The sequence below is a fragment of the Aptenodytes forsteri genome, unplaced genomic scaffold (assembly GCF_000699145.1).
Source record: "Aptenodytes forsteri isolate BGI_AS27 unplaced genomic scaffold, ASM69914v1 Scaffold241, whole genome shotgun sequence".
NCBI classification, from domain to species: domain Eukaryota; kingdom Metazoa; phylum Chordata; class Aves; order Sphenisciformes; family Spheniscidae; genus Aptenodytes; species Aptenodytes forsteri.
Window position 1 is genome coordinate 2,438,760 of NW_008795252.1, and position 17,366 is coordinate 2,456,125.

Below are 17,366 nucleotides of genomic sequence, written 5' to 3' on the forward strand. Positions count from 1 at the left end.
GGGAACTGGGGTTGTTTAGCCTGGAGAAAAGGAGGCTGAGGGGAGACCTCATCGCTCTCTACAACTACCTGAAAGGAGGTTGTAGCGAGGTGGGAGTCGGTCTCTTCTCCCAAATAACAAGCAATAGGACCGGAGGAAATGGCCTCAAGTTGCGCCAGGGGAGGTTTAGATTGGACGTGAGGAAAAATTTGTTCACCGAAAGGGTTGTCAAGCATTGGAACGGGCTGCCCAGGGAAGTGGTTGAGTCACCATCCCTGGAGGTATTTAAAAGACGTGTAGATGTGCTTAGGGACATGGTTTAGTGGTGGACTTGGCAGTGTTAGGTTAACAGTTGGACGATGATCTTAAAGGTCCTTTCCAACATAAATGATTCTATGATTCTATGACTATGGATAATAAGAGGATATTCCTTAACTCCTCTTCCCTCTCCCGCAATTGTCTTAATTATTTCTCTCATACCCTTAGTGGTGGCATTGAGAAATACTCCCAGTATGGCATTTGAAGAGCTATATTCCCTACTTGTTGAATTGCCAATCAAGAATACTGCCTCTCTTCTGCTTATTTTCTAATGCTTGTTCTGTAATCACTTATTTGAGCTTTCATCAGAAAGAGATAAGGGATAATCTGAAATCTTCTAACCCATCAGGGCAGAATGCCCATTTCCGAGGACTGTGTTTAATAGCTCTGAGTATTTTGCTGCTTCCTTCTGCTTTGTCACTTTTGTCCATCCTTGTCCTTTATTCTGTGTGGACTGTGTCTTAACAGGCTACTTTGGGGGTTACCCCAGGTCTCATGTTTTGGTAGAAGTGCCCTCAATAAAACACTTAACATCTTGAAACTGCCCTTCTGCATGTGACTACGTGAGCTGTGTCCTTTAAGAACTGCTGTATGTTGGTCTGGTCTAGGGGATAAAGTGGCAGGTCAACTGGGATAGCTGGCAAACCAATGCCAAGTTTTCAGTCTCTTGGATACTGTGGTGAGCCGGGCTGCGGGAATAGCTAAGCCAAGGTACTAAGACAATCTGAATGAATCCAACACTTCAGTCCGTGCCATAACATCTGGAGCAGCCAGCCTAAGCTCAGTCGCAGCAGACCTGGGGACCACCACCTTTTGGAAAGAGTTTTAACAGCCGGCTCTTGCAGCTGTGCCAGTGACCTTGATTATAACAACTGTTTCAATGGCCCGGCCACAAAGCACCTCACTAACTCAGAATCATATTCATGAATGCCAAGTGAATATCAACAAGATCAGCATTATTTACAGTCTGACTTTTAACAAGTGCTGCCTTGCATACATCATGGAGATTGGTGGATGGCCTCTGGAATCGACCCAGTATCATCAGCGCAGGAGATACCGTGAGGGGGCAAGGGAGATGAAGTGGCTACGTTGCTCGTCTTGAATCTAATATTAATATTTATTATAATAATAGCCAAGCCATGCAAGGTGAGCCTTTTAAAGGGTAAAAAGTGAAAATGAGGCAGCTGGCAGGTGTTGGGAAAGGAAGGATGAGATTACAGCAGTAAAATAACACGGTCATTCAGAGATTAATGAGTAGCACAGTGGAATAAAATTATAGAGTTCAAGTATAAATAAAGCTGAGTAAATGTCTTTGATTCTCAGATGGATAAAATGAATCTTTAAAGAAGAGTTTGAAGAAAAGTTGGTAGCACATTCTGGAAGTACTGTTCCATAGGTGTGGTGGAGAATAAGGAATGAAAATGGTGGAAGAAAAAGAGACCGTGAAAGCTGTGCTGTTATTGTCAGGGCAGATGGATGAGAGGCAAATAGAAGGAAGAAGACAAAGAGTGATGGAGAGAGAGGGACAGGATGTGGAAGTTCTCTCCACGTGAAGCCTTTGCCCTCACTTTTGAGACTTGCATTTCAAGATAGTGATGCTCCAAACCATCGGTCCAGGATTTTTGCTCCAGTACGGTTGGTTTTGCAGGCCACCTCCCGGCACCTCAGCCAGGTTCAGAAACCGATCTTTAGTCCAAGGGTGAATATTGGAGAAGTTCTGAAATTATTTACTTGGAGCCTTTTAGCCCCAGTGAGCTTGATGAACGGCTGGGGCAGCTGCTGGCCAGTTGCTAAGCCACTACGATGATTTGGTGTGTCATGTCAGTCTCTGTTCTAAGTCACCTATACTTTTAATTTTTCTCTCATTTTACCTTCCATCCTTCGTCAGTTTCTTTCTGGCTCAACCAGTGTAGTGGTTTAAGCTTTAGAGAAAAGAAGAGGAAAACCCTGTTCTGAAATGAATCCCAAAAGGGACTTCTTTAGGACCCATTTATTTATCTGTAAAAACTTGGTTTTATCCATTGTCCCCAGAAACTTGTAATATGTGGGGCTCGTTCTAAGTAATGAATTTGACAAGCTTGTTTGCTTCAAGGCAACCCCACGCTAGGTATTTTTTGCCTCAGAAGAGACTCTCTTCTCCCACATCAAGCATATTTTTCTATGAGCAGCATGGCACATAAGGGTTTGTTTCATATGGATTTGTGCCATAATACACGCATGTGTCCTATTTCCCCATCATCATCAAGACAATAACTCTAGCTTCTTCCCCACAGTGCTCGTCATCACTGTAATACCCTAAGGTCCTCTCCACAGCCCCTAAACAATCGGAAGAGCTTATGGCGCAGCAATACTGTTGTGTTTCCTTATGGCTATGAATTGGGAGCATGCTTTCTGTTGATGGGCACTAGGAATGAACAATGCAGCATTAAGCTGGCTTCACTTGTTCTTCAAGGATCCAGGAATGAATAGTAAGTAATGATCCTCTTCCAGTCTGAATGCGGGGCACAGTGAGCCTCATTCCTATTTGTTCTTTCAGAATATAGGAGATGTATTTGGGTCTTTTGTAAGTTAATCAGCTCCAACTCCCAAGGGCTGATCTGCTCTTCAGAAAGAATGTCACCATCAAGTAACAGTAGTAGAAAGAAGAAAGCACGTGGATGAAAATTGGCAAGCGTGGATTGAAGCCTGGTTAGGCGCAGGTGAAGGTAATTGATGGGAGAGGTGAAATGCCATCGCAGACCAACCAAAGCACTTGCTGTCTTACCAGGTCAGTTCACAAGGTGAAAGTTGGGCTCTAGGTACATTCCTTTATTCTGGACCATCCAGAAAGCTGTGTTCATCCCTCCTGAGATAGAGACTACTACGGCTTGATCTTCATTTCATCACGTCTGGAGTGGCTTGTTGTTGGGCATACACTGTGTGGTTGGTTGTCAAGGTCACACAGAATAAGACACAAAACAAGGGGGATAAAAACTCCATGCCTTAAGAGTCGAAGTGTGCACATGGAGGCAGTGTGTGGCAAGAGCAGAGCACGCAGCAGCAGTTCTCACACTCTCTCGCTGTGTCTGTGTGGCCGTCGAGATCCCTCCCTTAAGGACTGCAGTCAGTGCAGTGATCAGCCTGTCTTTTCCAGGTCAGATCAGTATATGCTGGCTATACACCCAGCATGCATGAACCAAAGTCTCCCTTAGCAGAACCCTTCAAAGCAGTAGCTGGCAGCCCGTGTCTTACCAGGCTTCTCACCCCACACCAGTGTTACCCAAATCCACCCCCGCACTGATTGACAGAGTTGGCTTCCCCCAAGGTACTTGTTTCCCTCTTGAGCACCCAGATCCTTCTCTCTCCCTTTTTATTGTATCTAACAACCTGTAACTAGTTCTTGGGTTAGTTAATAAATAGTTCTAACACTAGTTCTTTTTGTTTTCCTTTTTGATCCTTCAAGAGATTGCCTTTTGTTATTCAAAGCCGAAGGTACTTGACACAGAAGCAACGCAGAAGCCCCCAGGCTTCAAATGCTGTTTTGGCTGTGGGATCGTTATGCCTATAAGTGATTCCCATCCTCAGTGTCTGATAAGCCTTGGGGAAGAATTGGGCAGAGAAGAATGCAGCACTCCGAATTCCTGAGGGGTGCTGAGAGGCATCCATCCATGCTGGGACTGGAGGAGTTTCACCTGCTGATCAGGGCCTTTTAGGATCAGCATTTCACCCTGCCTAGGGACCCTCCTGCCTTTGTCTGACTTCCTTTACAAGGCTGACAAAAATCTGGCCTCCTATCTGGGGGGGGGGGGGAAGGTACCTCCCTTTGTTAAGTTGTGCTCAGAAATGTCCAGGTCAGACGGTTTTGTTTTGAGGCCCACGAACTGCTCCTCCAGCTCTAAAACTGACCCTGGGAACTGCTGTGTCTCAGATTTATTACCTCGAGAGCATGTGCTCTGAGGAGAACCTACATTCTTTGTTTTTCCATTGCATCCAAAAAGTGACATAATTTACTGATACCATTAAGTCTGTCAGTGCCATCAAGCCTGCTGCCTGCTGATGTGCCTGTAAAGTCTCCAGTTCAGCATCAGTATTGCTTAATCTTCTCTTGGTGATCTTATGCTTCACCAGGAGACCAGCTGTGCCCTGAGGATCAGTGCATTCTTCCTTCAGCTGGCTGTCTTACTTTGCACCTCTGTCTTGTGTACTGGTATCACCAACCTCGGTACTGATCGTCATGACATCTCATCACTGTTATCTTTCTGTCCTTCAGTACCAGCCTACACTCCAGTGCCTTCAGTACACACCCTGGTGTTGGCTCTGAGACTCAGGACCTCTCATGTGCCTCCTGCCATTCTGCCTTTGCCAGTGATGTCTGTTACTTCTTTTCTGATTTTGAGCCTGACAGAAAACTCTGCACTTCAGGGTCTCAGGAGATACTTACCACTTTATCTGAGTATACTGTCAGGGAAAAATTAGTGTTCCCAGTCTAGCTGCCGTGATAGATCTCGTTGGATAGGGGATCATTGGGCTCCGGCTCTCCTCAGCTCTCCGACTCTGTTCACTAGCATGCCAGGGAATTCATTGCTTAATGAAAGCCATTTTCCCTGGCCCTTCCACAGCCAAGATCAATGTCGTCACATGGTGAGAGATGACATACACTTAGACATCTCCCTTGTATCCTCCCACAGTATCACATGCCAGCTTGACACCAAACTTTCTCCAGGCATGACAGACATTTTCAGTTCTGTCATTAATTTATCTTAGGTGCTTGGGGTGAGATAACTTCTTTCCTTGGTCCTTTCCACCTTGAACATAATGTGTGATGGGCATCAGCACTGGTACCACCCTGTTCTAGTACCAGCTCTGCCTCCCTTTCTGAGTAAAGCTTCGGTAACTGATACTGCCTCTTTCTTGGGCTTCCTCGGCTCAACAGATTGATTCCTCAAGGCAGAAAAAGAGCGGCTGACACTGCTGGCGACACGCATCTTGTCTCTTCTATGACTGATGGACTGTCCAGTGCAAGCCCTGATAAAGAAGCAGAAACCACTTATTGCTTGATGGACACTCAAGTCTTCTTCCCATTCAGACAGGCAGGATATCTGACAGACCGTCTTACCAGGAGTTTTCTGCAGGTTCTTATATATTTCCAGATGCACAGTATTTTACAATTTCAGCCATAATCTCAGGGAACTGAGGTCTGTATTTTTAGGCAAGAAGAGAAAACGTAGCTGCAATTCCATCTGCTTTCCTCCATGCTGGAGCTGTGGTGCATGTTTCAACACAATGGTAGGTAGGAAAATGCATGTTAGTGGCTGATTACAGAGCTGGTTTCCTCTTGGAGTTTAAACTTCCCCTTGCTGCTTTCATGGGTTGTACATCACACTGAATGCAACTGATTTGTTATTGCACCCTTTGACTAATGGTTTCAGGGTAGTATCTTAAAGGTAAAATTGAATAAATGGTGAAGTACAGAGTATCTGTGGGGTTAGTATGCTGGCAAAGCTGGGCAGGTGTGTTTAAACACACCTTTGGTGTGAACATGGTCATCCTGAGTCAAACCCAACAATACCCATGGAAAACAGCATAATCATACTTAATTAATTGTATTTATGCAGTTACAATTAAGGAAGAAGACAATTTTTTAAAACTGTCTCAAATCGTCTCTTCTTTGTATTCATGCAAGGTAAATAATCCTTTCTGTTCATCTGTTGCTACCTTAATTCATGTTTTCACAAATATATATGGCAATACTGTTTGCTTACCACAGTGATGTTTCAGGATCTTTTAGCAGAATTATTTTTCCCCCTGTTTAATCCAGTTATCCAACCCATTGATTTGTCATTATCAGTTTTCACTCAGATTGCGGCCTTAGTAGTGGGGGAGGGGGTTCCTTCTTCTCTGTCCATACCACTACCCCAAAACCCTGTATGCATTGAGAGCACAAGTCTTCACTTCATGGAGACTCTGCAGAGACTCACTGACTTTGAGAGAAAGGTTGAGCTGGCATTGAAAAACAAACTGGTAGTCATGACATTTTAAGTTTTATTTTAATCCCATGAATATTCTCTGAATCTGTCTGGGCAGCATACACATCCTCCTGCTCATCCTCTTTGACCCCAGGACTTTCTCTTCCTTTGGTACCATATGCCTTCAGCTGTTGTTTGGGATGTTTCTGGCTGCTCTGGTTTTATTGCTGCTCGTATTCTTATTTCTTCTTTTCCCTAATCAAACAACACAAACACGCAAGCAGCCCTTGCTCCTATCTAAAAATCAAATGCAGGCCCCCGCACCCAGTGTGCATCTAGTTAACCATATGTGTCTTCCTCATCCTCCAAGTCCTACATAATCCACCAGGCTTGGCAAATCCAACCCCTCTTTCCTCCAATGCTTCGCATCTTCACACCAATTGCTTTCTTTCTCTGGCTTACTTGGCCAAATAGGCTGCTGGTCTCTTGAGACGGGGAGATGGATGCTGGGCATCTGCTCGCTTCTTCCTGGTATTGTGATGGGGAGGGAGAGGGGGAGCAACAGAGAGGCAGATACGGGCAGTAAGGAGCAGCTGGGTGTAGGTGGAAGAAGGGCCATCAGCGCCTTCAGATTGTGTTTCCTTCACCAAAAATCACTTTCACCTTCTCACACGGCAGGAGAAGCAACAACATGCCTCTTTGTTGCCTCCCTGTGCCTTGAGGTGTTAGAGGTAGGACAACCGCACAAAACGCTTGTGGCCCCTCCTGCTGATCCTGGGGATGGTGACGAAAATAGAGCAGCCCTGGCTCACAGAAGGGTGCTTGGAGCTCCTGCAAGCAGGGAGACGGAAAATGACAGGACAGTTCAAAGTAACAGGTATGTGTGATTTCTCCTGCCGGTGCTGCCTTTCTCTCACACAGCCCAATTAACAGGGGTCACAGAGCACTGATTAGCTGCCTTGGCGTTTTGTGAACATAAAGCAGTGAAAAATCCAGGGTGAATGGGGGAGAGAAGATCAAATAGACACTTATCTCAGCACTCTTGCCTGTCCCCGGCATTTGCCAGCCTAAGGGAAGAGCCTTTTCAGAACAGGCCAACGCGGGACTGTGCTATATCTGCGCCGATATCTCTGCTGCTTTTCTGCCTTCTCTCAGCGAAATAACAAACAAGTCACTCCCAGCGGCTGTGTCATGCATAGCGTGGTTGCTAGATAAAAGCAGAATCACAGGAGAAGCGTGGACCACAGGCAGCTGGGGAAGATCAGAGCATGCCCTTTTGCCACACTGGTGTGTGAGATGAGTTCAGTTCCTACATCTGGCGTCTCCTTTTGGAGGGGTGGACATGCTGTCTCCTGTCCCTCGTGTGAGGGAAAAGGGGTGGAAGGCAGCACATATCAGCTCACAGTATGTAAAAGGGCATCTCCATCTAATTCAGGAGTTGGTGAGTGTGGTCTAGTAGTGCTAAAGAGCCCAAGCTGGAAACTTCCTTGGTTGCTCAGTTTTTCTGCCATGACTGGGGGGAGAAGTCTGCACGAGCAGACCTGGAACCTCCCTGAAGGGTGGGCAGTTGTGGTGACCTTGTGGCTTCCCCTTCTTCCTTCGTGCTCCCCTTTTTTGGGGGAAGCAAAGCGACGCTCCCACTTCAGCTGTCATACCCAGGTTAAGTGGCTGCACTTGCTTCTGTCAAGCCAGCACATGCTCCTGTGGTGTGATCCCTTATTAGACTAGACAGCCCACATCAGCTCTCCATTCTCTCTGCCTCCCTGGAGACACTGCCTCGCTCCATAGCTGTTCCTATTCTGCTTCTCTGTGGGGTACAGCATATCTGCCAGCTCCCCTTCCAGCTTCCCCAGTTTTTATTGTATGGAAGATCACTTGAGGTAAGATGGAGGAAGACAAGGAGCAGAAGTGGGGTATTCTTAGCTGCTGACAACCTTGGTTTTTCTTAGCTGACTTTTTCCCTCTCCTAAACATGAACAGTTTAGGAGTTCAGCTGGGAAGGCAGTGGATTCTTTGGCATTCAACCACGTAAATTAGATTTCCTTAGCAAGATCGAGCAGCCCTTCTGCTGGAGAACCTCCTGTCCTAACTGTATTATCATGTTGGAGGAAAGGTCCAGAACCCTGATGTCTTCTCTAAGCATCTCTTCAGCATATTCTTGGGGGCGGTCTCAGTGCCACATTTGAGCTCTGGAAGCAAGTTATGGGGTGGACAAGTGAGGGGCAGGGAACAGGAATTGCTAGGGTGCTGAATTTACTCTGCTGTCCTCTACTTGTGTGGAAAACTTGGGAGTATCTTTCATGGATGTGGAAACCTCTGATAACTCATGTTTCAGACTGCCAAGTCCAGGAGTTAGACCAGATTGCTCTAGGGAAGAGCTGCTGCTACTTAACGTTAGCTAACCAGCTATTTTTTTGTCCTTATGGTTTGAAACAAAACCACGATTGTAATGTAGAAAGTTCAGCAAGGGTGAAGACAAAGGTCACTGTATGTAGAGCTCAGTGCAATCCACACTGATTCTTCAAGGGTCTTTCTCCTCTTTCACTGACAAGGTCCTGAATGGCCACACAGGTAAGCCACAGAATTACTCGAGGTTTGGGCAGCGTCTGCATTCAGAAAACTAGTTCTAGCTAGAAGTGGAGGACAAGAGGCAGGCCTGTACATGCCTTGTAATCGTCTTGTACTCCAACAATCTCTGCTGTCTTTCCGACTCTGGGAGGAGAAACTTCGCTCTGGAACCTTGATAAGCCCAGTTTAATTTTTTGTCCCCCTATTTTGTGATCTCATTCAGGGTCCATTAATGTAAGCTGTCCTCCTTTTGTTGACAGCCCCTTGTAGGCCAGCTGGTCTTCTCCAGGCATGATCAAAAGAGGGCACTGAAAAGCAGGATGAGCCTGGGTGTTTGTTTCCTCCACCACAAGGGCTCTGCCAGGATTGGACCTTGCTGAGGTCTGTCACCAGTTTGGTGTGGCCAGGAGTTATTGCTTCCCTCGAAACTGTCACTGGCTGGAATTTGTGAAGTCTGTCCCCACCAGTGGTGCAGGACAGTGGTGCAACCAGTGGCACTGCTAGCTGAATTGGAAACAAAATGTGGATATTAAAGCTTAAGGTCATGATTCCTGGATCTCCAGTTCCTCGGTCATTTTGCTCTGCTTCAGTGAAGTGTTTTGAAGAGAGGCCCTTCAAGGAGCTTGTTGCCCTTGAGCCGCTGCCAGTCTGATTGCCCTGATGACAAGTTGGCCCATGGTCTGAGGAATACTTGCTTTCTGTTGGCTTGCACACCTTCTGAGTGAGCCGCACACAGAAGGCTTGGAAGGAAATGGGGAATATACCTATCCAACCCTTTTCTCCCTAGAAGGATGGGGTAGTATCTTTTTTTCCCCTGCATCATGCCTGACTTAGTTTCTCAGTAGGGTAAATTGTTTGAAGGTAAAGTACAAGCTGGTCCATAAGGCTTCCTCCCCCACCTCAGCTAAGAAAGCTCATTAATACAGTAAAAAAAAATGTCTCCATTGTTACATGAGAGCTCAAGGTCAGGCTGGTAGTAGTAACTCATATTGCTTCTAAGGTCAGCCTAAGCTTTCTCTTTCTGACAAGCTACGATAGATTGATCATGGGGGCCCTTACATTATTTTTTTCTTCTGAAATAGGCTTTGCTTCTCCTGACCCTGTTAATGATGTTTGACTGAGGTCATCCCAGCAAACCCTGAATCCTTCCCATTACCTTCTAGAGGGCTTGCCTTTGTGCCAAAGCATTGTACGCTTGTTAAGAATTAAGCTTTCCTGATCTCTGCTGTAGCAAAGAAGCTGTCTTCATTGGAGAGGGGAGAAATATCTTGAATGCCATCTGTCAGTTAACGCTCTCATTAACACCTGAGTGACTCCCAACACCAAGCTGGTGCCTTTTTGCCAATTCAGAACTTAAAAGGTGCCAGCCCATAAGGTGAAATATTTTCAGTCCATAAAATTAATTCCATGATAAAACGCCTGTTCTGATAAGAACTTGATTTTTTTTGTTGTTGTTTCTTTTAACTAGAGACATCACAGAGGCAAAAGCGGTTCTCTTGTGTGCTGTGAATTAGATGCCCAAGAAGTCTTTTTTCATTTATTACTGAGAACCTTGTAAAAGCACCACTTGTGCTGGGTGGCTGAGGGAATCCAAGTTTTTTCAGCTTTTAAAGCTTTTACCAGACAGAAGTGTCGCCTCTATGATTTTTCTTACTGGCTAACTCTGTAAAAGGAACTATGGGAGTAATTCTATTCCTGTTTAAATAGTCTTTGAGGGAAAGGCTGAGCTCTCCCAGTCATGTTTTCCATGTTCCTCCCACATACTACTCTTGTGCAGGAGGTGGAGGAGGTCTATTGTTGTTCCTGCTCTCTGTCGTCCTCTGGTTTTGTCAGGGTTCTTGGTTTTAATCTCAAATACAGAACAATATACTGTCTGGGATAAGACATAGGTCACGCTTGCCATTTTCCCAGCAGTTTTAGCTCAAGAGCGTTCCAGTATTTACTCTTCCGTTGCATTTTGTAAATTAAATGAAACAAGAGACTTAAAACACTGTCAACATGATAGATATTCTAGCTAGTAGGTCCAGGCAATTATTTGGAATCTGAACTTTCAGAAGGCTTATCTGTGTGTGCCAGCAGTATGTGAGCATCGTTGAGAGATTTTTGCCTCCAATATTTCCAACTCCTTACCCTAATGTTTCTTTTAATCCAATATTTACTCCCACAGGGTTGGGGTTTTTTTGGGGGGGGGAGTTAGGGGTTTTTTTGAAGGGAGTGGAGAGGGAGGGGGCTTGTAACAAAATTGGCAGCAATAGACCAGATAGGGAAGTGTGCTGTGACAGTAATTCCACACTCAGGCCATGGCACCCTGCCTGCGGGAAGTGCAGATTGACACGGGGACTCTCTTACTGAATCACTGTTTGGTTTTGCTTTTGTTTTTTTGGCTTGATTTTGTTTACAGTTTCCCAGCCAAGATTTGATTTACTTTGGAGACTTTAAAACTAAAAGCACAAGTCACTCTGCTTCCTCTGGGCACGAGGATAAAAAAAAATTACTGTTTGTGTGTGTGTGCGTACACATAATTCCAGCCCCGACAGTGCTGGGTTTGCCCAGAATGCATTTCACATTGAGTTTCCCCTACAGGGTGTCTGTGGGGCTGGGGTCTGTAGGTGCAGCTGGCCCCTCCCAAGCGTGCACACCAGAAGCTCCGACCAAATTTTTCCATGTAACCTGTCAACCCTGCAAAATTTTCACTCTCTCTTCCAGAGGTCTCCAAAGGAGCCCCTCCAGAAAGCTGGGCACGGTGACGAGCAGCAGGATGGGGGCTTGCTCCACGCGCTGGCCAAGCTTCTTTTTCCGACAACAGTGTGGCCCCGTGCATTAAAACCCTGGGCGATGGGAAGGGTGCGTCTTCTGCGAGCGGGGAAAGCCACCACGGAGGCAGACTGCCGAACTGGGATTGCCAGGCAGGGGGAGGAGTCCTCAGCTCCCCTCTCCTGGAGCACAGAGAAACCTCCCTCTTCGGGAGGCAGCCGGGCGGCAGATGGCCGGGCTGCGGCCCTGAGCTCTCGGGGGGGTGTATCATTTCTCTGACTGTTCTGGACGCTGATACCCATGTTGGGGAGGAGCCCCTCCTTCGACTTGCTCCCGTCTTCTTTATGCCCTGATTCTTTTGCAGCTGCTACTAAAGATCACAGGCAACTTGAGCTGCAACCTCACTGGTACTCTTGTGGATTGTCTGCTGTTATTCCTCCCCTTCGACACTGAGGTGCTAGGTTGCGTCCTTCCCTGGGCCCCAGATTTCCCTTTGCATATGTAGAGGTCTGCCATGTATGATTAAAACTTTCAACCACAGGTGCGATTCAGCTTTGACCTCCTTTCTAATCATTGCAAAAAAAGGTAGGGACCTCTGACAACGACCCTGTGGTTTCAGAGCACAGCCAGGGACGAGACTAAGAATTGCATTGGGCTCACGAGAAATCACCTGCCTCCATTTGGGATGTATGACATAGATATGCAGGTACTATTCCACCTCTTCCCCACTACAGCTATCCAAATTGCTTTGCACATCGAGTGGCAACTGCAAAGTAAGGGATGTTGTGGCAAGCGCGGGAAACTTTGTCTGAGTTTTCTGAAATATTAATGGTGCTAGTGAAGTTGGGATGGGGAGAAAGACAGTCGGTGGAAGGGTGAGGTTTTACAGTTACAGAGTACTCTAAGGTAACTTTTCTGACCTCTTGTAGGTGATTTCTGTAATAGTTTTCCTTGGTTAATGAGCTACATGGAAGATGCTTTCGCTGTATGGCAGGGGGAGGTAGAAGTGGTTGAGATACGGTGACAAGCATTGGGGCCCATGGTCTCACACTTTTTAAAAAGTTGTTTCTAGGAGCCCCAATTTACTTTCAGGGGAGAGTCGATTTTTCTTTGGATATGTGCCCTGAAACAGAATGTGTCCATGTACCGGTCCGTTCTCCTTGGGAATACTCCGATTTGTAGAGAAAAGGACATTGCTGACTTAACATCGCCTCTGTTGGTCAAGTGTTGTTACAAGTCTCAGTGATGCTGAGAACCTCAAGAGAAGAGCTACACCTGTCTCCTTATCTCAGTGATCTTCTTCCTGCCTTCTTCCTACCTACAAAAGGGTTTTTGGAGGTTCTCAGCTGCAGCAGAGACTCTGTAGGACTTGCCACACCTGCAGGTGTATCACTGTCCTATTTGTGAGCTTGAAAAAAGGCTATTTGACAGGCTGCATCCAGGTCATTCCACTCCTGGACCCTGTCTGTCTGATTCTTGGTTTTGAATTTTATGGATAATGCTAAACAATTAGTCCCGAGCATTTCTGCTTTGCCACGGGGAAGAACCCCAAGGACAGAGTTCTCACAGATTGCTGTGCTCCCTGCAGTTTTCTTCTCCAAACCAGGCGGGCTGTTTCAGAAACCTTTTTCAAAGGGAAATTTAATAGAGACAGGCTAAGTGAGACTAACCATAGGTGTGGCAGACGGGTTGAAGGCGAGCACCCCACATTTGTCTGGAGAAAAGAGGCCAGCCCCCATGAAGAGGGAAATTATAAATTGGGTAAGATTGAGAGTGATTGGGAATGCCTTGAGACATCTGGTTCCCATCTCTGGTTCTCATTTCTATCCTTATTCAAAGCGACAAATGCACAGTAGCTGTCTTTGAAAATTGATGGGGGTAGGAACTCGAAGTACTCTTGAGAACAGAGCTTGTAATGTATCAGACACTGGGTGGATGGCGGAAATTTCTAGTGTTAGCCACTTATGTGAAAGTCAAACTCAAACCAAATTGGTTAAGTCAACAGAGCCAGTCCCCAGGGGGAATGAGAGTTACATAGGCAAAGATTTCAGATGATCTTCTGGAATTGAGGGGCTTCCTGGATCAGTTTTCTTTGAGAGCAGCCAAAATGGTAGAGCAAGATAAGTGTACACATGCAAGCAGTAAAAGTATCTGTCTGATCCATGCCTTTCCCCTTTTTTTTGGTAGAAAAAAATTTACCCAGAAAAATAGGAGCAGATAAAGTCCTGCTACTTTTGTTGCTTCTTCCTGGCATCCCATGTCACCGACTAGTTTTTCAGGATCCTAGGGAAACTGTTTTTTCAGTCAATTTTACTGGAAATAGCCAGAGCCTCTGTATCAGATCTCATGAAATAATCTTCTGCCTTGAGCTCTGACGGAGTTGAACAACTGAACTCAGGGGGCTGAAACTCGGATGCTCTCTGAGAGCTTACAGTCATTCCTCTTCTACGACAGACTAAGCATCCAAATACAGGTGTTGCTTTCCTGCTTTCAGGAAAAGATATTCTCGTCACTGTTTCTGTTCTTGAAAGCTAGAGTCAGATCTGTCTTTCTTTTTTTTTTTGTTTTAATCCGATGGCTTCAGTAAATATCTAATATTTAAGCTGTGTGTGATCAAATAGCACTCTTAAAAAGGTCTATAAAGATAATCTAGTATCACGCTTTTTACCAAGTTGAAGTCCTTGGTGGAAGTTGGATTGGGTCTTGAGGCTTATGAGGAAGGCACTGTGGGAATGCACAGATACTTCAGGTAGGTGTACTGTGCACTGAATATTTCATTTAAAAAAAGGATAGTTGCTGTAGTTTTTACCCTAAAATTAGTACTTGAGACAACACAGAAATAATTTCATGGAACAGTCCTCCTTTATTGTGTTGACTGAACTTGGTGAGTGCAGGGGACTGTTTCAAGTTGCATTTGTTTGATTGCTGATATTAGTGGGGCAAAACAATGACACTTGGAAATACCGATGCTTTGCTTGTGTCATGCAGAAAAGAGCAAACTCCAGGCTGCAGAAGGCACTAGATCCAGGTACATTAAAGCACCTGTTGTTAAATACAACCAGAGAGCTGGTAAAACTCATCCGGTGAGAGGAGTTATCTCTGGGAGGTCAGCTTGCACTTGACGTCAGAAAGAAGCAGGCTGGTGGGGAGTGACCTGCAGGGTGATAGCATCAACTTCTCTCCATTCAAGGAGGAAGGGGAACGCTGCCAGGTGGACATGGCTTGAGGAATCATGTGGCATCTGTTCCTTCGTTCTTGCAGTCGCCATCCAGTCATGGTCCTTGCAAAGAAGTCCAGTCTTTACCAAATGTGTGAAGCCCCCTGTCTAATAGCTAACTTCTTGTTGACTTTTAATAATCTTATTCCAGTTGGATCGCGTTCCTCTATCTCTTTGTTCAAAAATAATAGCTTTTGTAGTAGTTAGCAATTTCTCAGGCAAATGCAATTCTGTAGCGTTGGCACGGTTCCATAATCATATAGAGTAATCCATTTGTGCCAAAAACCTATCAAGTTGAGCTGCCTTTTTGAGAGCTGGTGGGAATGTGTACCCAGTGGTGTTCTTGCTGGCATATGGACTTCCCGTGTGTGCAAGAATGGCTGGGTCACGGGGGGGTCCGCCTTTGCTGTGCTCAGGGTACACAACTCGAGCAGGCTGAGAGAGCCTGGCAAGTCTCAGGACTCAAAGTGATATGGACAGATCTTAAAGTTTTATATTTAGGGACACGCGGCCTCACCAGCCCTTTTTCATTCCCTCCCCTGAAATTTTCAGCAGTCAGAATAAGGACTTAAGTCTCCTTAAAATATAGAAAGGAGTTCTTTTAGCCTTAAGCTCCATCAGCAGTCTAATGTGTGTCAGATGGGGACATTTACCCTCAATGCCAGATGTGTGTTTCCTTGGGTTATATGGTGAACTGCTGGCAACGAAAGGGGGACTTAATGTGGCCCAGCTAGCAAATGAGAAAGATCATTTTAGTAGCAGTGTTTATGAAGAGCTCGAGTGTTCAGCTTGATCATCTGGGAGACTAGAGAGGAGGGAGTCCTCTGGGCTGAACCCTGTTTGGGAGATACGCTCATGTTGGGAATGAGCCTTGTTGTGTGGCAAGTTCCAAGCTGCGTGCGTTAACCGGGCTGTGCAGATGTCCCGCCAGAGCCACTGGTGGAGGAACAGGCAGAAAGTGGCAGCACCTCTTGGGGATGGAGGGAGAGGAGAATGGGGGCCACAACAGGAGTATGGGAAGCATACAGCAGCAAAGCGAGGAGGAGACGATCAGTTATGGGAAGTTTCAAGCCACTGAACCAGGGCATGGAAAGCTACTTAAGAGGCAGAGAGGGGAGCAGGGCTTGGCAATGGCAGATGTGAGGAGCAAATGGAAAGCTGAAGAAGAGGGTCTCCGCATGAAATGGGGAGAGGCGGAAGGGGATCAGACTCATCAGCTTCATTGCATCCTATTTTAGTAAAGGGTTGATGTTGGTGCTAGCACAAGGCACTGCCCGTTGGGATAGAAAGGGGATGAGGCTGAGTTAGCATCATATTTAGCTTGTTCTTCCAGCTTGGAAAGAAATAACAGTAATGCAGACTCCTGTAAGCTGTATGTGTATAATGTGAAATCCCATGGTGTTGCAATGAGATTGCTGTGTTTTGGGAACCCGAGTCACAAAGCTGCACCTAACCACGGCTGTCGTGGGGCACGGTTTTCCTTCAAGTGTTAGCTGTCTCTGTGTTGTGTTTGTTCGAGTTCCTTGGTTGCGCCGGGTGTTTCTGGCTTGGTGAACTACAGTGAGTGTGTGGGACTTGTTTCCTTGGTTAGATCCCAGACGTTTCACAGCTACCTGGAGGACATCATCAACTATCGCTGGGAGCTGGAGGAAGGGAAACCCAACCCCCTGCGGGAGTCCACCTTCCAGGAGCTGCCCCTGCGCACCCGGGTCGAGATCCTGCACCGCCTCTGTGACTACCGCCTTGATGCAGATGACGTCTTCGACCTCCTCAAGGTGCTTTGGGCAGCAGGGAAGGGGGAAACGGTGCGGCCACAGGAGCTGGGCCGGATCAGTGAATCTTCCTGGGAAGAGAAGGGTTGATGCCATTAAGTGTATTTTAAGGCCAGGTAGTCGGTGGCGGTGCAATGGGTCGGCAGTTCCCCATCCCCTCCCCTGCCTTGCAGAGGACCCAAGGCAAGCACGCAAGATGGCTCTTGGGGCCCTTGTCCTGCGCGGATGTATTCATAACGCAGGAGTCACTAAGTAAATTGGCTTCATTGGCTACTCTTCCTGCAAAGAGTGAATTTGGAGATGCTCCAACTGTAATGGCAGGCCTGTGAGAGCCGAGACTGCCTTGCTGAGGGATGGTGTGAGATGAAAGGATGGGGCTGAAGTGTACTGGGGGAGCTGGGGGAAGGGTGGTGGCAAGGAGGGGGGAGGGAGCTTCTCAGGGCTGTCCGTGACTGTCACCAGCACTAATTAGACCTTCCCTGTCAGGAGCACCAGAGATGAAATGTTAAAACGAGAGAGGCCATTCAAATTAGAGATGCCAATCTAAATCCCTCCCTGGACAGAGAAGGAAGGTCGCCTTCCCCCTGGAGTAACATTTTCCCAGCTCAGCCCGGAGGAGCAGCTGTACTGCTGCTGTGGCATGGTGGGAGGGGAGGAGGGAGGGAGGTGTTTGCGGAGGGGTGTCATCATGTTTTGTGTGACAATGTGGCCGCTTTTCAACTTGTCACCGTCTGGCGGGGGGCTCCCGGTGGGTGCAGGGCTTGGACGCCGACAGCCTCCGCGTGGAGCCGCTGGGCGAGGACAGCAGCGGTG

General features: G+C 46.7%; 1 protein-coding gene across 1 annotated transcript in view; it reads left to right on the forward strand.

Annotated features, from left to right (window-relative positions):
- Positions 1 to 17,366, forward strand: part of LOC103898725 (cat eye syndrome critical region protein 2) — a 47,908-nt gene that overhangs the window by 6,550 nt on the left and 23,992 nt on the right. Inside the window, 2 exon segments of the mRNA XM_019471977.1 lie at positions 16,373 to 16,556; positions 17,312 to 17,363. Of these exon segments, the coding sequence (XP_019327522.1) occupies positions 16,373 to 16,556; positions 17,312 to 17,363 (236 nt within the window).